This window comes from Zalophus californianus, chromosome 2 (genome assembly GCF_009762305.2).
Source record: "Zalophus californianus isolate mZalCal1 chromosome 2, mZalCal1.pri.v2, whole genome shotgun sequence".
NCBI classification, from domain to species: Eukaryota; Metazoa; Chordata; class Mammalia; order Carnivora; family Otariidae; genus Zalophus; species Zalophus californianus.
The window spans coordinates 167,337,886-167,359,997 of NC_045596.1; the positions used below are offsets into that span (position 1 = coordinate 167,337,886).

General features: G+C 36.5%; 1 protein-coding gene across 18 annotated transcripts in view; it reads right to left on the reverse strand.

Annotated features, from left to right (window-relative positions):
- Positions 1-16,123: 16,123 nt before the first annotated feature.
- LOC113925641 (disintegrin and metalloproteinase domain-containing protein 32-like) overlaps positions 16,124-22,112 on the reverse strand; it is a 191,654-nt gene continuing 185,665 nt past the window's right edge. For 7 of the 18 annotated variants that reach the window (XM_027600148.1, XM_027600146.1, XM_027600151.1 and 4 more), the window contains 3 exons: positions 19,450-19,488; positions 17,004-17,042; positions 16,124-16,244 (listed from right to left, as the gene is read on the reverse strand). In XM_027600148.1, coding sequence (XP_027455949.1) covers positions 16,238-16,244; positions 17,004-17,042; positions 19,450-19,488 — 85 coding nt within the window. In that variant the 3' untranslated portion in view covers positions 16,124-16,237. The remainder of the gene's footprint in view (positions 16,245-17,003; positions 17,043-19,449; positions 19,489-22,112) is intronic. The other 11 variants (XM_027600154.1, XM_027600149.1, XM_027600147.1 and 8 more) reach the window with 6 other exon arrangements.

Genomic DNA, 22,112 nt, shown 5'->3' on the forward strand with positions numbered 1-22,112 from the left:
AGCACCTACGTACTATTCCATAGGCCAATAAACTGGAGAGGGACATTTGGAAATGCAATAGTTAGGAAAACCACTACCCCTCTCTACAGTTCCTCCTGGAGCTGGCCTATGAGGTAGTTGCATTGTATTGAAATGTATTTGTACTGTAGCCATGTACTAGCTGTTACAGTGTTGGTTGTGAACTACCTCTTCATCTTGTCTCCGCAAAGAATAAAATGCAAGAAAATAAAGACAAATAAATGTAAACATCCCATGTACATGGATTGAAAGATTTAATATTGTTAAGATAACAATACATCCAAAACTTTCTACTGGTTCAATATTGTCCCTATGAAAATCCCAATGACATTTTTTGCAGAAATTGAAAAACCCATCCTAAAATTCACAAGGAATCTCAAGGGGCCTGAACATCCAAAAACAATGTTGAAAAGAAAAACAGAATAATATGCAGATATCAAAAAAGTTATTTCTACTCATTCAAGGTTTCAGTAGTCTGTTCAAAGAGAACAGTCTATAGGACAAGACTGTTTCAGAAGGCTCAATTTAAACATCAATATGAATGAGAATGAAAATACCAGTGTACAGCACAAATTTTGTCACCTGTACCAAAAGAAAGGCAATGTTTGAGTCGACAAAAGTGTTTCCAATGACTTGACATTTGGAGACATCTTCTCAACAGAGACTGTTACCTCCTGATGATGACTTTTCTGGATATAAAGAGAGCTACATAAAGCTCTATATATAGTGTGACTTGGTAAGCACAGGCAAGACAGGAGAAAAACAAACTATCTTTCAAAAGTCAAGTGCTAACTTGCACCCAGTTCTCAAATTTCCCTCAACTTTGAGGTAAAGTTATGTACTCAGGATTTTCTCTTCTGGAATCAAGTTTTTCTAGGGACACCTGGGTGACTCAGTCAGTTGAGCATCCAACTCTTGATTTTGGCTCAGGTCATGATCTCAGGTTCATGAGATCCAGCCCCCCATTGGGATCCATGCTCAGCGTGGAGTCTGCTTGAGAGTCTCTCTCTCCCTCTGCTTCTGCCCCTCTCCCTGCTCACACACACTCTCTCGCTAAAATAAATGAAATCTTTCTTTAAATTTTTTTTTTCTGTCAGCTCTTTGGGGAACTGATTAGCTAGGAATCTAAACACTTCTTAGGTGACACTTGTGGTGGGACTATTTCATGAAATTTATTTTTCCCTTGAGCAACACCCACCAAGTGGGAGAAGCACCATTCCTGCCTACAAAGTCTCTTCCAGACTTGAGGTAAAAAGGAAAAAAAAAAAAGAAGAAGAAAAGAAATGACCTTCATACACTGGAAGAATTCAGTAAGTTCAGACTTGTGGAGGATATTCCAACATAAGTTATCAAGGAAAACATAGAAATCATTGTACACCAGCTTCTACATTGGAACAGAAGCTAACTTTCTGTTGACATATTTCGCCAAAGAAGAGACAGGAAAGCTGGAAGAGCACAGGAGTGTAATTGAATCTCATGGGTTTAGTTAGCAATTCCCTGAACCAAAAGCCCAACAAAAGGTTGATTGCTTAAAGAAAGCTTTAGCTGAAAATTGCTTATAATTGGTGATGTCTCATTTCATATATTCCCATCTATGCTATTCACAGAAACCATCTGTGCTGTACCTAAAATGGCCAAATTAAAGGCTATGGGACTCAACTGCTTGAGTTGTTTAAAAGAGTATTGCATAAAACAGGGGTGCATAGGTGGCTCAGTCGGTTAAGCATCTGCCTTCGGCTCAGGTCATGATCCCAGGGCCTAAAGACAAATGCAGATCGAAAGTGAAAAGATGGAAAAGCAATTATTATGAAATGTTCTGTATATATCTGTTAAATCCATCTGACCCAATGTATCATTCAAAGCCACTCTTTGTTGATTTTCTGTCTGGATGATATATCCATTCATGTAATTGAGGTGTTAAAGTCCACTACTATTATTGTATTACTATCAATTAGTTCCTTTATGTTTGTTATTAACCGTTTTATGTATTTGGCTGCTTCCATGTTGGTGTATAAATATTCACAATTATTAATCTTCTTGTTGGATTGTTCCCTTTATGATTATATACTGTTCTTCTTTGTCACTTTTTGTAGTCTTTGTTTTAAAGTCTATTTTTTCTGATGTAAGTATTGCTACCCTGGCTTTCTTTTGACGTACGCTGCATGATAATGTTTCTCCACCCCTCACTTTCAATCTGCATGTGTTTTTAGGTCTGAAATGAATTTCTTTTAGAAAGCATAGACATGGGTTTTGCCTTTTCATCCATTCCATCACCCTATGTCTTTTGATTAGTGTAGTCCATTTACATTCAAAATAATTATTGATAGATATGTATTTATTGCCATTTTGTTACTTGTTTTGTTACTTCTCTATTCCTTTGTTCCCTTGCCCTTTTCTCCCACAATAAGTTGGCTTTCTTTAGTGACATACTTGGATTCCTTTCTCTTTATTTTTTGCTTATCTATTACTAATTTCTGGTTTGTGGTTACCATTAAGCCATTAAATTGGTATATAACATCTTCTGCATATAGCAGTCTGTATTAAGTTGATGGTTGCTTAAGTTTGAACCCATTCTTACTCCACTCCTTTCAATGTTTTAGGTATATGGTGTCATACACTACATCCCTTTGTTTTGTGAATCCCTTGGCTGATTTTTACAGATATACTTATTTTTACTGCTTTTATGCTTCCTGCTTTTCTTACTCTTACTTATGTTCTTTCCTTTCCACTCAGTGGGTTCCCTTCAATATTTTTTGTAGGGCTTCTTTAATGGTCATAAACTCCTCTAAATTTTGTCTGAGAAACTCTTTATCTCTTCTTGTATTCTGAATGATAGCCTTGCTGGATAGAGTGTTCTTGACTGCATTTTTTTTTCCTTTCAGCTCTTTGAATATATCATGCCACTCCTTTCCTGGCCTGTAAAGTTTCTGCTGAAAAATATGTTAATATCTTTATGGGGTTTCCTTTGTATGTAACTGTTTTCTTTTCTCTTGATGCTGTAAAAATTCTGTCTTTATCACTACTCTTTGTAGTTTTAATCACTATGTACCTTGGTGTGGACCTCCTTGGGTTGATTTTGTTGGTGTATCTCTGTGCCTCCTGCATCTGGTTTTCTATTTTCCTCCTCAGATTTGGAAGTTTTAGCTATGATTTCTTCAAATAAATTTTCTGCCCCCTTTGTCTCTCTTCTTCTCCTGGGATACATATAATGCAAAAGTTATTACACTGGATGGTGTCACTGAGTTCCCTAATTCTATTCTCATTTTGCATAATGTTTTTTCTCTCACCTGCATGATTACACTTGATTACTTTCCATTACACTGTCCTCTAGGTCGCTGATTCATTCTTCCCCTTCTAGTCTGCTATTTATTCCATCTCATGTATTTTAAATTTCGATTATTGTGTTCTTCATCTCTGATTGGTTCTTTTTTATCTTTTTGTTAAGGGTCTGACTGAGGTCCTCCACTCTTTTCTCAAGTCCAGTATCTTTATGACCATTACTTTAAATTCTCTATCAGGCATATTACTTATCTCCATTTCACATAGGTCTCCTGTTGCGATTTTTGTCCTGGTCTTTCACTTGTGACATATTCTTCTGTCTCTCCATTTGGTGTAACTCTGTCTATATTTCTGTGTGTTAGGAAAGTCAGCTATATCTTCTGCTCTTGAAAGTAGTGGCCTTATGAAGAAGAGGTCCTATAGTGCCCTGCAGTGCACTGACTCTCTTCCCCAGAATTGGTGCTTCAAGAAGTGTCTTCTATGTGTGTTGCTTGTACCCTGCTCTTGTGTTCTAACCACTTTTTCCTTCAGTCCAGTTGTCTGTAGTAGCTCTCTTTGTTGTGGACCTGTTTGATCCCTGTAGTGTTAGTGGGCTAGTGTGGGGCTATCTTGGGTTTGAGTGTAATTAAACCAGTAGTTTGCCACAGATGCATTTGCATTCAACTACAGATGCTTTCCCTGTGTTGTCCCCTGAGCTTTCACTGGTGGGTGTGGCTTGCAGTCAGACCAGATGTCTGCCCCCAGCCCACTGCTAGGGTTGCAGTCTGACATTTATGTGTGATTATCTTTCCCTCTGCCCAGACCCTAAGTCACTTTGGTGTGGTGTTGGCCCCCATTGGGGCTGCCTTCACACTGCCAGACCTGTGGCATTGCCCTAGATGGCCTCTAGCCAAGAGCCTACTGGAGGTGGTGGATCCATGTTTGTTGGGGAGGCCCAGTGTTAGCAAGGTTTCGGGAGGGGGAGTCTCTGAAGGAGAGACCTGCAGCACTGGGACTGAGACAAGCTTGGGTGGAGGGAGTGGATCTGCCAATACGTGGGGGTGGGGGCAGCAGTGTTATTAAGTTAGGTAAGGAGTATCAGTGCTGTGCTGGTTTGGCTGGAGGCCCTGTGTTTATGCTGGGGGCCAGGAGAGGGCTATGGTACCTGCCACCTCCTTTGTTCCTGGAGGAGTCTCCCTATAATCTCTGCCCCTCCAGCACTTGTTCTGAGATTAATAAATTGCCCTTCCATATATTCCAGGCATTTTTCAAACTGCTGCTTCTATGCTATATCTACATGGGCTGTTTTTTATGTTGTCTCTTTTAGGGCAGGGCCTCAGCTTCCTCTCTCCCTTTGGTTCTCCCAGAGCTGAACCTGCTGAATTTTCAAATTCCAAGTTTTAAATCCCACTGATTGTAAGAACTCTCTTAATTCAGCCCTTCTGGTTTTCAAAGCCAAATGTTATCAGGATTCATTTTCCCCAGGTGGGCTCCCTAGTGTGATAAGTCTGGCTTTCCCCTCTCCATGCCCACAGGCACCTCTCCCTCATGGATAGTCTCACAGATATCTTTAGCTCCCATCAAGTATCTGCCCTCCCTATCCTCTTCAATGTGGCTTCTTCTCTACATTTAATTGTGAAATTTGTTCTGCCAGTTTTCAGGTCATTTTCTGGGTTATTTTTACTGATGTGTTACTTAGTCATATCCATGGGACAAGGTCAGCTTAGGGTCATCTTACTCTGCCATCTTCCCACCAACCCCAAAACACATTCACTATTAATATAAATTTTCTATGGCATGTCATTAGCTGAGTATTTGGTAATAAGTAATCATTTAGTGATAAATAATAAAATCATGATTTGATGGATCAAGGCAAATTATCAGACCATGAAAGGTTTTATTTTGTTAGCGAAGTGTGAAGGTTTATTTATTTATTTATTTATTTATTCATTTATTTTAAAGATTTTATTTATTTGACAGAGACACAGTAAGAGAAGGAACACAAGCAGGGGGGAGTGGGAGAGGGAGAAGCAGGCTTCCCACGGAGCAGGGAGCTTAATGTGGGCTCGATCCCAGGACCCCGGGATCATGACCTGAGCCAAAGGCAGATGCTTAATGACTGAGCCACCCAGGCGCCCCTGTGAAGGTTTATTTTTATTCTATTGTGGAGGAATTTAAACAAAACCAAGATGAAAGTCTTGAAATATGAAATAGGTGTGTTTGAAGTGTTAATGTATATATTTCACAAATTATTGCATAAGGATGGGGCTTTAAGCAATTCTCAATAATTCCATTCCCAAAAGGTGCTTTGATTACTAAGATGTCCCGAAAAATGCAGTTTACATAAACACCTATTTTTGTAAGACTACATAGCACTAACTTGTGAATATAACCACAATGTTAATATTGATTTTTTCCCAACAGATGTTGGCAGGGATGCGGAGAAAGGGGAACCTTCCTACACTGTTGGTGGGAATGCAAGCTGGTGCAACCACTCTGGAAAACACTATGGAGGTTCCTCAAACAGTTGAAAATAGAGCTACCATATGATCCAGCAATTGCACTACTGGGTATTTACCACAAAGATACAAATGTAGGAATCCAAAGGGGTATGTGCACCCCGATGTTTATAGCAGCAATGTCCACAATAGCCAAACTATGGAAAGAGCTGAGATGTCAATTGACAGATGAATGGATAAAGAAGAGGTGGTATATATATGCAATGGAATATTATGCAGCCATCAAAAGGAATGAGATTTTGCCATTTGCAATGACATGGATGGAACTGGAGGGTGTTATGCTGAGTGAAATAAGTCAATCAGAGAAAGACAGGCATCATATGACCTCACTGATATGAGGAATTCTTAATCTCAGGAAACAAACTGAGGGTTGCTGGAGTGGGGGTGGGGTGGGAGGGAGGGGGTGGCTGGGTGATAGACATTGGGGAGGGTATGTGCTATGGTGAAAGCTGTGGATTGTGCAAAATTGTTGAATCACAGATCTGTACCTCTGAAACAAATAATGCAATATATGTTAAGAAAAAAAAAAAGAAGACAGCAGGAGGGGAAGAATGAAGGGGGGGAAATCGGAGGGGGAGACGAACCATGAAAGATGATGGACTCTGAAAAACAAACTGAGGGTTCTAGAGGGGAGGGGGGTGGGGGGATGGGTTGGCCTGGTGATGGGTATTAAAGAGGACACGTTCTGCGTGGAGCACTGGGTGTTATGCACAAACAATGAATCATGGAACACTACATCACAAACTAATGATGTAATGTATGGTGATTAACATAACAATAAAAAATATTGATTTTTCCCTAAGTAAATATGTAATATCATGTTTGATTTTGCTTCTGCGGTATATGATTTCAAAAATTAACTTCCAGGGACACACAGGTATAAACCTGAGTCTGAAATATCATATGCTACAATAGGGAGGAGTGTACATTATCTGTATATTAATTCTGCTTTATCCTTATGCCAATAAGTAATAAATTGTTTCAAAATTTTTGAATAGTAAAAAAATTTACCTTAGTGGTACCTAAAATTCCTAATGAAAAATGGCAACACAACTTATATTAAGTACCTTGGAATTGGTATCTAAAGATGCATCATCTAGGGAGAGGTAAATTGGTGGAAGAGTAGGGAACCAGCATTTCATCTGGTCTCTTGAATTCAGCTAAATATTTATCAAATCATTCTGAACACCTTTGAATTCAACCTGAGATCTAAAAAAATTGCTGCAAATCTACAAATAGAAAAGCAACCACTTTTTGAAAGGTAGGAGGTGAAGAGACGTGAATCTGAGGGGATATATCAAAGATAAACCATGGGTGGGAGGGAGCTTTCATAAGACAGTGATATAGCAGTGGAGTGCAAAATCAGAACTTTTAAAAGTCTGCTCCTGTGAGGGAAGTCCCTGTCTAAAAAGATGCTCACATGGTGAAGCAGGGCAGAATCCTAGTAGTGACAGTGTGGTCTCAGAATCTCCAGGGTCACAGAAAGAATAGGGGTGCCTGAGTGCAGCAGAGTTCCCAAGCATTGGTGCAGGGAAGCTGCCTACAATTAGCAAGTTCCAGAGTGGCCTCTCAGATAGGTGTTGCCATAAACCTCGAACCCCTGACAAGATTGGGGGACTGCTCTCCAAACAGGGGCCCAGAAAGTGACAACCTCTGCAAGACCCTGCTCTTTCCCCTGGAAGGAGGAGTGCAGAGGCCTGCACAATCGGGCAACCACTCCCAGGGCAGGGGCCCAGAAAGCAGCTGGGCTGAGGTGAGACCCCCCTCCCTCCCTTGGAAGGATTGGTGAGGGTGTGCACCGCAGGAGTCTGTGGAGTTTGGTGCACACAAAAGTGATTGCCTGCTTTTCCCTGAGGCTGCACTTAAGAGTAGGGGCAGCAATCCTTCAGCCACTATTTTTACTTTTTCTTCATCCTCTAAAGCAGCATAACAAAAGTCACATAGAGAAACCCAAAGCAGCTTATACTGAGCCTGGCCCCCTGATAAGGGCTGGTGCAACTCCGCCCAGGAAAAGACACCTGAGATTCAATGCAACAGGCCTCTCCCCCAGAAGACGAGCAGGAACAGCAGGTGAATACCAAGTTTATGATTCCTCAGAACTGAAAAACTCCTGTGCTTGCAGAAAATAGTATATAGAATTCGAGGTTTTTTCTCATGTCTTTAATCTTTCAGTTTAAAATTTTCTTTTTCTTCTCAACTACTTTATTTTATCAACTCTTTGTTTTTAAATCTTTTTTTAACTTTCATTTTTACATTTATATTTTATAGATATATTCTTCATTTCTTGCTTCCTTTCACTGTTTTCAATTTTATTTTCATATAAGTTTTTCTTTCTTTACAATTTTCGGATTTAGTGTCTTCTAAAAAACAGACCAAAATACACCCAGAACCATGTGGATCACCTTGTTTTGTCCACCTGTGAGATTATATTCTATCTTTTTTCCTCTTTTTTCTTTTCTTTTTCTTTTTGGTTTCTGACCTCTTCGGATTTGTCTAGGGTGTATTTTGCTCGGGTCGTGGTTGCTATTTTTTATTTTGTTCACTCATTCATCTATTCTTCTCTGGACAAAATGACTAAAAGGAGAATTTCACAAAGAAAGAGCCAGAGGTTCTCTGTGCCATAGATCTAATTGATAGGGATATAAGTAAAATGTCACACGTAGAATTCAGAATAACATTGTAAAGTTACTAGCTGGGGTTGAAAAAAGCATAAAAGACAAGAGAATCTCTTAGTGCAGAAATAAAATCTGATCAGGCCAAAGTGAAAATGCTTTAACTGAGAGGCAGTCTAAAATGCATGCTCTAACAGCTAGGGTAAATGAAGCAGAAGAGAGTCAGTGACATGGAAGACAAAATGATGGAAAGGAAGAAAGCTGAGGAAAAAAGAGAAAAATGGGCCATAAGGGGAGGATTTGAAAAATTAGTGATACCAAAAAGCAAAACAATATTAGAATTACTGGGGTCCCAGAGGAAGAAGAGAGAGAGAGAGAGAGGGACAGAAGGTATATTTGAGCAAATCATAGCTTAGAATTTCCCTAATCAGGGGAAAGAAAGAGGCATTCAAGTCCAGGAAGCTCAGTGAACCACCCTCAAAATCAATAAAAATAGATCAACACCTCGACATATAATAGTGAAGCTTGCAAATTTTAGAAATAAAGAGAATATCCTGAAAGCAGCTGGAGACAAGAGGTTCCTAATCTACAGGGGTAGGACTATTAGACTGGCAGCAGACCAATCCACAGAGACCTGGCAGGCCAGAAAGGGCTGGCATGATATATTCAATGTGCTAAATGAGAAAAATATGCAGCCAAGAATACTTTATCCAGCAAGGCTGTCATTCAGAATGGAAGAAGAGATAAAGAGTTTCCAGGACACACAGAAACTTAAAGAATTTGTGATCACTAAACCAGCCCTGCAAGAAATATGAAAGGGGATCATCTAAGCAAAGAGAGAGCCCAAAAGTAACATAGACCAGAAAGAAACAGAGACAATATACAGAAACAGGGACTTAACAGGTAATGCAGTGGCACTAAATTCATATCTTTCAATAGTTACTCTGAAGGTAAATGGGCTAAATGACCCAATCAAAAGACACAGGATATCAGATTAGCTAGAAAAGAAAGACCCATCCATATGCTGTCTACAAGAGAATCATTTTAGACCCAAATGCATCTCCAGATTGACAGTGAGGGGGAAGAAAACAATTTATTATGCAAATAGACATCAAAAGAAACCGGGGGTAGCAATCCTTATATCAGACAAATTAGATTTTTAGCCAAAGACTGTAGGAAATAATGAAGAGGGACACTATATCACACTTAAAGGTTCTCTCCAACAAGAAGATCTAACAATTATAAATATTTATGCTCTTAACTTGGGAGCAGCCAATTATATAAACCAATTAATAACAAAATTAAAGAAACACATTGATAATAATACAATAATAGTAGGGGACTGTAACCCCCCCTCACTGCAATGTACAGATCATCTAAGCAGAAGATCAACAAGGAAATAAGGGCTTTGAATGACACACTGGACCAGATGGACTTCACAGATACATTCAGAACATTCTATCCCAAAGCAATAGAATACACATTCTTCTCAAGTGCACATGGAATATTCTCCAGAATAGATCACATACTAGGTCACAAATAAGGTCTCAATGGGTACCAAAAGACTGGGATTATTCCTTGCATATTTTCAAATAAGAATGCTTTGAAACTTGAAGTCAATCTCAAGAGGAAATTTGGAAAGAACTCAAATACATGGAGGCTAAAGAGCATCCTAATAAAGAATGAATGGATCAACCAGGAAATTAAAGAAATGAAAATGAAAACACAACTGTTCAAAATCTGTGAATGAAGCAAAGGCAGTCCTAAGAAAGAAGTATATAACAATACAAGACTTTCTCAAGAAACAAGAAAGGTCTCAAATATACAAGCTAACCTTACACCTAAAGGAGCTGGAGAAAGAACAGCAAATAAAGCCTAAACCAAGCAGGAGAAGAGAAATAATAAAGATCAGAGCAGAAATCAATGAAGTAGAAACCAAAAAAACAGTAGAACAGATCAACGAAACTAGGAGATGGTTCTTTGAAAGAATTAACAAGATTGATAAACCTCTGGACAGACTTATCAAAAAGAAGAGAGAAAGGCACCAAATACATAAAATCATGAATGAAATCAGAAAGATCACGACCAACACCAAGGAAATACAAACAATTATAAGAACATATTATGAGCAACTATATGCCAACAAACTAGGCAAGTTGGAAGAAATGGTTGCATTCCTAGAAACTTATAAACTACGAAAACTGAAATAGGAAGAAATAGAAAACCTGAATAGACCCATAAACAGAAAGGAAATTGAAGCAATAATCAAAAAATCTCCCAACAAAAAAGAGTCCAGGGCCAGATGGCTTCCCAGGGGAATTCTACCAAACATTTAAGGAAGAATTACTGCCTATTCTTCTGAAGCTATTTCAAAAAAAAAGAAAGAAAGAAAGAAAGAAATGGAAGGAAAACTTCCATATCTTTCTATAAGGCCAGCATTATCTTGATCCCAAAATCAGACAACGACCCCACCAAAAGGAAAATTACAGAACAATATCCCTGATGAACATCGATGCAAAAATTCTCACCAAGGTACTAGCCAATAGGATCCAACAGTACATTAAAAGGATTTTTCACTATGACCAAGTGGGATTTATTCCTGGACTTCAAAGGTGGTCCAACAGTTGCAAATTAATCAATGCGATACACTACATAAATAAAAGAAAGGACAAGAACCCTATGATCCTCTCATTAGATGCAGAAAAAGCATTGGACAAAGTACAGCATCCTTTCTTGATTAAAACTCTTCCCAGTGTAGGGATAGAGGGAACATACCTCAATTATCATAAAAGCCATCTATGAAAAGCCCACAGTGAATATCACTCTCAATGGGAAAAAACTGAGAGCTTTTCCCTTAAGGTCAGGAACACGACAGGGATGTTCATTCTCACCACTGTTGTTCAACATAGTACCGGAAGTCCTAGCCTCAGCAATCAGACAACAAAAAGAAATAAAAGGATTCCAAATCAGTAAAGACAAAGTCAAACTCTCTCTGTTCGCAAACGACATGATACTTCATGTGGAAAACCCAAAACACTCCACCCCCAAATTACTAGAACTTATAGAGTAATTCAGTAAAGTGGAAGATATAAAATCAATGCACAGAAATAAGTTGCACTTATATACACAACGTGACTGAAGAAGGAGAAATTAAGGAATTGATCCCAATTACAATTACACCCAAAACCATTACTTAGGAATAAACCTAACCAAAAAGGTAAAGGATCTGTACCCTGAAAACTATAGCACTTTCATGAAAGAAACTGAGGAAGACACAAAGAAATGGAAAAACATCCATGCTCATGCACTGGAAGAATAAATGTTGTTAAAATGTCTATGTTACCCAAAGCAGTCTACACATTCAGTGCAATCCCTATCAAAATACCATCGACATTTTTCACAGAGCTGGAACAAATAATCCTAAAATTTGTACGAAATCAGAAAAGACCCCAAATAGCCAAAGGAATGTTGAAAAAGAAAACCAAAGCTGTGGCCTCACAATTCCAGATTTCAAGTTATATTACAAAACTGTAATCATCAAGACAATACAGTACTGGCACAAAAACAGACACAGAGATCAATGGAACAGAATAGAAAACGCAGAAACGGACCCTCAACTCTATGGCCAACTAATCTTTGACAAAGCAGGAAAGAATATCCAGTGGAAAAAAGACAGTCTCTTCAACAAATGGTGTTGGGAAAATTGGACAGCCACATGCAGAAGAATGAAACTGGACCATTTCCTTACACCACACACAAAAATGGACTTAAAATGGATGAAAGACCTAAAGGTGAGGCAGGAATCCATCAAAATACTAGAGGAGAACACAGGTAGCAACCTCTTTGGCTTTGGCCGCAGCAACTTCTTGCTAGACACATCTCCAAAGACAAGGGAAACAGGCACCTCATCAAGATAAAAAGATTTTGCTCAGCAAAGGAAACAGTTGACAAAACCAAAAGACAACCTGCAGAATGGGAGAAGATATTTACAAATGTCTTATCAGATAAAGGGCTAGTATCCAAAATCTATAAAGATTTTACCAATCCCAACACCCAAAGAGTAAATAATCCAATCAAGGAACAGGAAGAATACATGAACAGACATTTCACTAAAGACATACAAATGGCTAACAGACACATGAAACAATGCTCAACATCACTTGGCATCAGGGAAATACAAATCAAAACCACAATGAGATACCACCTCACACCTGTCAGAATGGCTAAATTTAACAAGTCATGAAATGACGAATGTTGGCGAGGATGCAGAGAAAGGGGAACCCTCCTACACTGCTCGTGGGTATGCAAGGTGGTCCAGCCACTCTGGAAAACAGTTGGAGCCCCTCAAAAAGTTGAAAATAGAGCTACCCTATGACCCAGCAATTGCACTACTACTAGGTATTTACCCCAAAGATACAAATGTAGTGATCTGAAGGGGCACTTACACCCCAATGTTTATAGTGGCAATGTCCACAATAGCCAAACTATGGAAAGAGCCGAGATATCCATCAATGGATGAATGGATAAAGAAAATTGGTATACATATACAATGGAATATTAGCCATCATAAAGATGAAATCTTGGGGGCGTCTGAGTGGCTCAGTCGTTAAGCATCTGCCTTAGGCTCAGGTCATGATCCCAGGTCAAGCCCCACATCGGGCTCCTTGCTCTGCGGGAAGCCTGCTTCTCCCTCTCCCTCTGCCCCTGCTTGTGTTCCCTCTCTCGCCGTCTCTCTTTCTGTCAAATAAATAAATAAAATCTTAAAAAAAAAAGATGAAATCTTGCCATTTGCAAAGACGTGGATAGAATTAGACGGTATTATGCTAAGTGAAATAAGTCAATCAGAGAAAGACAATTATCATATGATTTCATTCATATGTGGAATTTAACAAACAAAACAGAGGAGCATAGGAGAAGGGAGGGAAAAATAAAACAAGATGAAGTCAGAGAGGGAGACAACCATAAGAGACTCTTAATTCTAGGAAAAAAACTGAGGGTTCCTTGAGGGGGATGGTGAGATGAGGTAACTGGGTGATGTACATTAAGGAGGGCACAGGATGTAATGAGCACTGGGTGTTTTATACAACTGATGAATCACTGAACGCTAGGTCTGAAACTAATAATACACTACATGTTAATTAATTGAATTTAAATAAAAAATATAATAAAATAAAATAATGTATTCCATAAGAAAATACACAAAAAGTGCTAAAAGTAAAAAAATGGCAATTTAGAATTCTATGTGCAATTAGACATATCTTATGAAAATGAAGATTAAAAAATACCTTTTCAAACAGAAAAAAAAGTGAAGGAATTTGTTTTCATCAGTAGCACACTGTAAGGAATACTAAAGAAAGTTACTCAAGCTGTGGGAAGTGATCTCATATGGAAACACAGTTGTATAAGAAGAAATGAGTACCTAGTACCTGAAAGGTTAAACATGTGGGTAAATATAGAAGCTTAAATTTTTTTGAAAATGCTATTGACTCTTTCATGTGAAAGTAACAGCAACATCTATAGGTCAAATGTGTAGAATTAAATATAGTAGCACCAAGGGCAGGAGGAGATAACAAAAATTATACTGTTGTAAAGTATTTTGTTGTTTGTTAGGTAAGATAATACTAATTCAAGGTAGACTGTGATAAATTAAGGATGCATAATATAATCTCTGGTGTAGCCACCAAGAATATTAAAATATAAAAAGGACTGCTAGACGAGCCAATAGGGAAGAAAAATAGATTAATGCTCCATTAACCTAAAAGAAGGGGGGAGGAGAATGAAGAAATGTGGAACAAATAGAAAACACATAACAAAATGTTAGACTTAAAATCAACAATATCAGAAATTATATTAAATGTAAATGCTTTTAACACTTCAATTTAAAAACATCCACCTGGAGTCAAAAAAGTACAAGACTCAAATGTATGTTGTTTACATCAGATACATCTTAAATATAAGGAAAGATATACTGAAAGTTAAAGGATGAAAAAAGATATCCCATGCAAAGAATAACTGTAAAAAAGCTGGCATGGCTATATTAATATCAGAAAAAAGTAAAATTCAAAACTAAGAATATAAGTAGAGATAATAAGGGAATTATGTCATGATAAAGGGTCAATTCATCAGGAAAACATACCAGTCCTAAAGATATATGCACTAAATATAACTTGAAAATACATGAAACACTAATATACCTAAAACAACATATCAAAACAATAATAGGCAATTTTAACATATCTCTTTTAGGAAATAATAGAAAAAGGGCAAAAAATTCTAAAGATTTCAAAAACCCTGGTAACAAACTTGACATTTATATATTCAACAATTTGCAAAATGCACATTTTTTTAGTGCATATGTAGCATTCACCAAAACAGACCATAGGCTGGACCATAAGCAAAACAATAATTTCAACAGATTGAAATTGTGTATGTATATTCTCTGACCATGACTGAATTAACTATAAATCAATAAGAAAAAATTAAACTGAAAATATCCAAATATTTGAAAGTTAAACAACACATTTCTAAGTAACTCATAATTCAGAGATCAAAGTGAAAATTAGAAAATATCTGACCAGAAGAATAATAAAAATACAACATATAAAAATTCATGAAATGAAGCTATTCTATATATAGAACAAATTTATACCTTTAAAGTAATTAGAAAAGGTTTAAAATAAATGATCTAAACTTCCAACTCCAGAAGCCAGGAAAAGAACAAATTTTAAAAAGGCAGAAATCAATTAAACAGAAAACAGAGATGCAATAAAGAAAAAAAAAGATAAGAGGTGGTCTGAAGAGATTAAGAGATTTGTTATTTTGAAAACTCTGTTATCAAGACTGATCAGAAGAGAACAAGAATCACCATGATTGGGAATGAAAGAAGGGACATAACTATAGACACTAAAAAAGGTTATTGAGAACAACTTTATGCCAAAAGATCAGCCACTAAATGAAATGGGTAACCTCCTTTAAGATTACAGTATTTGAAAAAAGTATTGCAAGAATAAATAAAAAATCTGAATAGTCCTCCATTAAAGACTTTGAATCCATAATTAAAGATCTACTCACAAAGAAAACTCCAGCTTCCTTGGTGAATTTTACCATACATTTAACTGGAAAACTAAACAATCTCATACAAACTTTCAGAAAATGGAAAATGACAGAACTTGTTCCCAACTCAGTTTATCAACCTTGTCACCAAACTCTGATAGAGGTTAAACTTTGCCCCTGAGATCCAAGCCCAAGCTCTCTGGGTCCTTCTGTCTTCTGTGATTCACCCCGTGGATCACCTAGCCAAGGAAAAGGGGAAAGGTGGTAAGTAGAGCAAGAGTCCTGGACAGTAATGTACAGTCCTCAAAGTGCACACAGCTTCCTTCAGAAGCCTATACTGGGGTTGTGGGGAGGGTGCGGTGGGCATATACCTGGTTTAAGCGAGATCTGTATGCAGCTAGTCAAGTCTGGTGAGAAGTACCAGGAGGAGGACCATGGACTACCAACCACGAGCTCCTCCTGAGTAAAATCAGTGGATGCAGATTCCCAGCACCTGGGGTCCCAGGCAGGTAAGCAGGAGTGGGTGGTGGGAGAACTGGGAAAAAGAGCTCAGGGTGCCTGGTTGGGATGGGGATGCTTGAGCTGAGGTATCTTCAATTAAGGGCCCTGAAATGACAGAACTGAAGCCTCAGGGGTAGAGGAAGAAATACAGATGCACATGCAAAGAGTTCCACACTCGGTTTATTGTTTCCTTTGACTGTGACCAAGGGAGGAAAGGTGGAATTTTCATTTCTCAGTGAGACACTCTGTAATATCCATTGTCCTCTGAAGGAATTATTAGTTACTGTGGAAAAGAAAAAAGACACATTTTTAAGGTACTGAGAGCAAATAAATTCCCTTCCACTGCCAAATATACAAACTGAGGGTACTACCAAGCAAAAATTCATATGTCAGAAAAAAGGATTCTAGAAAAACTTTTTGCAATTTGCTCATGAAATTATTTGGCTGTGAGTAATGTTTATGCTAAATTTTCTGAGATTTTTGGGGAAGCATTGTATTTAATCAGAAGTATTTCCAAATGAGAAAATCTTACATTTTTCTACATATAATGAAATGTTTATGAATGTAACAGTTAAGAGTTTGCATTTTTGGGGGGAATTGAAATACATTATTAATTTTATTTTTTCCACATCTTGGAGCCAATCTGTTTGGTCTTTCATGTCGTAAACAGTGTTTTGTTTTTGGCAGTTGGAAACTCATAGGCCTTAAATATTATGTCTACAATGCATAACGGATAAAGTGGCCCTGATTATGAATTTATTTTATAGACTAATTTACATATGTTATATCTTATTGGATTCAAACTCTTTAATTCCATTCTATCCACAAGAGCAAGTTCCAACTTTACTAAACTGAATAAAAAAAAGACTAAGTGAATAAATACTCATTAATTAGTAAGATTAGTAAAGATTAATATGTTTTTTCTGATTAGAACTTTACTAATTCATCTACCCAATAAATACCTAGAAATTAATTATAGATTGTGAATTTCATTTCAATTTCAAAAATACTTATTTTAAGAGACAGCTCCTAACATACTTACCTACTGTTATGTGTTTGGGTGCTTTCCTGTGATTTGGATCTAAGTAAATAATGAAATAATACTTTTATTTTGATAAAATACAATCCGATAAAGTTATTTTTTTATCTTTAATGGAAGTTTCTTCCTCTTTCCCTTCAAAAGAATGGTAAGAAAGAAATATCTACCAAATGTCTATATTTATACTATTTATTACCAAAGTCAAAATCAAGTTCTTGGGACTCTTTTCTAATTTTTATACCTATAGATTTTACTCTAATCCTCTAACCAAAAGAATTAGAGAAAAAAGAATAAATTGAAGACAAATTAAGTGAGGTTTATTGACAGAGAAAATAATATAGATGGTAAGATTAGTGAGATAATTCACTGATGAGTGATATAATTTTACCCTTCCCATCCTTTCCTTACCTCTGCTATTTTATATCTTCAGAACTTAAAGTAGATTTTTCCTACTACTCTATGAAACACACTTTTTAAATATATGGTTGACCCTTGAACAACACAGAGGTTAAGGTTGCCAACCTCCACACAGTCGAAATCCAGGTATAACACTTTGACTCCCCCAAAATTTAATTACTTAATAGTATACTGTTGACTGGAAGCCTTACTGATAATATAAACAGTCAATTAACACATATCTTATACTTTATATGTATTATATACTGTATTCTTACAATTAAGCTGGAGAAAAGAAAAGTTATTAAGAAAGTAATAAAGAAAATACATTTACAGTGCTGTACTATATTTATTTATAAAATCCATTTTAAGTGGATCTGCACAGTTCACATCCATGTTGTTCAAAGGTTAACTGTAGTTAGTTCTCCCCCAAGCCAAGTAAGAGATCTAGACTTGTGAGTCTACTGACATGCCCAACCCATTAGATATCCATTTTTTTAAAAAAATTCTTATTTTGGTAATGTTATAACCCAAAGAGTTGGTTCTACCAACATCTTCCACCAGCTTTCCAATTGAAAAAAAAATACTTAAAATAAAAGTTTAAAAAGAACAGGAGAAAAAATCTAAGAGGTGCTATAATAATAAAAGCACAGCACCTATGCCTAGTTTATTAAAATTTAAATGAAAGAATAATTCAAGGATGTTTTTCTGGTATATGATAAACACAAACTCGACTAATGGATTAACATTCCAAATTATATTCTTCAAATGCAATATATAATGTCCTATGAATGATGTCTTTGACTATCATTCAAGGACATCACCAGTGAACATCACCAGTGACAATCACCAGTTGAACACGACTTCTAGAAGAGGATGATTATGTGAATCCCATATTCTATAATGAGAGAGGGGACTCTAACTGGAGTAGTTATAATATTAATTGTGTATGTGAAGTTCAAGAATAATCACTCATTCATTAAACAAATACTTATTACACATGTACTCTGCTAGGTGCTAACTCTAAATTGGTTAGCAAAATATACATGGCCATTACCCTCAAGTGATTTCAGAGTATATAGGAAAAGTAATACTTCTAGGAGGGCAAAAGGTTGGAAGAATTACAGTGTTTGAGCATTATATCACAAACCCCTTGACAGGGAATTGAGATAATAAAGAAAATCAGGGTTTTTTCATAATTAGTTGGGAGAATGTAAGTAACATCTATAAGGGGTTATGATGTTAGAAGACATCCAAAAATAACAGAGAGAATAAAAGATGTAGAAATCCATAGCTTCCCTAATGAAAAAGTGACTTCATCAGAAAGGATAGAAACTATAAATGTTGTGGTGTAGCCTGAAAATTTAACCTGTGGCTATAAAGGATATTCTGGAAAACTAGTGGATTGAAATTAACTAAAGAAGACACCTCAAGAAAAAACATCAGACCTTACAAGAAAACTAAAACTCTATAAGGGAGAAAGATGAGCAGACCAATAAGTATTTGATGACTTCAGAGGGATCACAAGGCCACAAAAGTGGAGCAAGGGAAACTAAAAACTTAAGAAACATTCAGAGAACCTTTGTTAACACAACTGTGGGCTGTTGAGGGGCTATGAAAAGCAAAGAATTTTACTGTGTTTATGATACCATCTCTTTGATAAACTCCTCCTAAGTGGAGTTTACTCAGTTGTTTATATTGAGGTTGTGGATGCAAATGTAATCTGAACAACAAAAAAAAATATTTCCCTTTGTGTATCTCATCATAAAGTATGTAAAATGCTCTGCTTATAAGTTAGTTCCACAAAATAATTATAGATATCTTGTCTCATTAGATCTAACTAGTTTTTCCTATGTATCAAAAGAGTAGGCAACCAATAAAAACTTAGTCAACTGAAGAAAAAAGACTCATTCCTAGAATGGAAAATATTAATAAATTGTCTTTAGGGCTTTATCAATTGTGGCTGCTCAAAAAATATCAAGCAATTATTTATTTGTTCATTCTTATTTTCAAGTTATACGTATTTATGAGAAACACTTCCTAAATTGCTTACCTGCTGGTATATGTTTGAGCACTACTTTCTGACCTGGATCTAAATAAAAAGGTAAAAATAATGTCTAACAGTTATATTAAGAAACTTGCCTACATTAAGAATGAAGATCAGGCCATTTTACACCAAAACTAACTCTTTTAACACTTGGGAAATGCAAAAAAGTAATATTTTTATTTACCCAACACCAAGTGCAACATATAATGCAAAATATAATTCTCCAGTGGGGAAAATATCTAGGTAGCTTTTTTTTCTTTATCACTTCTAAGCACAATATGTAAGTTTGATGATGAATGGCTGAATTTGGCTGTCAGGCTCCAAGCTAGCTTTTTTAATTCATTGATATGTAAACTGCCACATTTTGCAAATTAAAAACACATTTATTTACTTCTGGGCAATCTATCAGAGTGAAATGACAGGAAAAACTTCCCCTTTCTATTCCATAAGTAAAGCTTTCCCTTTCCATTCCACAGAAAAGCTGAAGAAAATAATACAAAAATCTAATACCCAATGGAGGTTGACAGCCAGAAGGGCTTTTCCTTCTGTCAGTAAAAAATGAAGAAACTAGAAGTTCAGAGGGAAAACAGGAGCAAAAGCTGAATGACTACAAGGAAATATGAATTACTCACACCCTAATAGACATGGTTTTACTAACCCTAGCTTGGAAGGAGTTGAAGCAGTTATTTAGATGTTAGAAAGCTAAAACAAACGCCAGGACTAGTAGTCCTAAGTGTGGATAATAAAAGTTATGGCTACTGGAAATGCAAGAGGTAAGTTGTCTTAGCCATGTGGATGGAAAAAGATCACCTAGAGATGTAAAACCTCAGGCCTGCACTATGTATAGGCACAGGACCTCAATTCCTTAATTCCACTACCCACGAATTTGAACCAGTTAAGTATAAAAAATACTGAAACACTCATGCTTCAAGGCAAATCTAAAATATTCCCCTCATCCTAATGTATGCCTACAACTCAGAGCATGCCGAATTCCCATGAGACCAATCATTGTTCCTGACAATGACATTGCTTACAAGTCTAAATTACAAACTACTATGTAAAAAAGGAAATTGAAATCAAAGTGAGAAAATAGTTTCAAGAATGAATAGTGAACAAAGTAATTGATAAATATGTTGTTAAATCCTAGTAAATATTTATTTAATATAATAACAATAACCATGGCTAATGGAAGTCATGTAGGTAAAGAACCTAGAAGTTAAAAGCCAAATGACAATATGTGAGAGATTAATAACTGAATTTTGCTATTAAATTATCTAAAATCCTTCTGTTGTTTAGGAAAAGACTGAAAATATTAATTGAATTGAGATATTCAAAAATTAATTATGCTTAAGTGACATTAATATAACCATATTGAGATTCACTCAATATGGTTATATTGACTTCAACAGCCTTTCCCACTAACTTTCCACCAGATAAAATCATTCCAAAAAATAAATGACCTGAAAATTATAGTGTGGATGTTATGTTAGTAAAGCACAGCAATAGTGTCAAGTGACATTATTAAAAACTTAAGTGAAAAATTATCCTAAAAATGTTTCCCTAGTATACATCAAGCCAAAGGGCTAGACCAATGGATTAACACCAAATTATACTATGGCTAACTGAAATGTACATTTTCCTATAATTAATGCTATCATTCCTCACTCAGTGTAGGTGAATAATATCCTAGAAGAGATGAATTATGTTAACAAGTTTTTAGGATGAGACATATGAGAGAAGTAGAAATGAGAGCAGTTTTTTTTTAAGATTTTATTTATTTGGCAGAGAGATAGTACAAATAGGCAGAGTGGCAGGCAGAGGGAGATGGAGAAGCAGGCTCCCTGTGGAGCAGGGAGCCTGACATGGGGCTTGATCCCAGGACCCAGCCCAAGGAAACGGCTTAACCAACTGAGCCACCCAGGCTCCCTGAAATGAGAGCAGTTATAACATTATAGATATATGGATGTGTATGTGTGTGTGTATGTGTCTATGCACTTTGTAAGTTTTTTCTGTTTGTGTGTTTGTGTGCACGTGCGCCCTTGGGAGGGGGGATTAAAAGTAATTCATTCATTCAGCAAATGAAGCAAATATTTATTGAGCACTTACCATAAGCCAAGAACTCTACTACATGCTAGCTATACAATGCTGGGCAAGATATTCATGGCTTTTATTTTCTAAGATAACAGTATAATAAGACATGTCCAAGATGAGGAAAAGTAACAGAGACTTGCTGTGTTTGAGTACCATATGATAATTCCCTGACACAGAGAGGACATATTATTAATTAATATTATTATTATTAAATGAAAATCAATTTTTTAGTTTGGTCATAGTAACTCATGACCTCAAAGTGTCACTATAAAGAGAAGGTCATAAGAATAAAGAAGAGATAAAGGATAAGAAAGGGAGGCATTCTCCTTGAAGAAGAAACCCTCTTCTAGAGTAAGACAATAAGACAAATTATACAACCATGTTGTGCAGCCTAGAAAATTTACTTTATAGATTTGGAAGTGTTTTAGACTAGCAATGGACTTTGAAGAACATATAGGGAATAACACCAGCTGCCTATATAGGTAAATAAAGACTTAAGTCAGAGAGAGAGGAGTGAATACTCCTAAACAGTTTATATTTGCAGAAAGACCCCAAACCCAAAAATGATAGATGTGGAA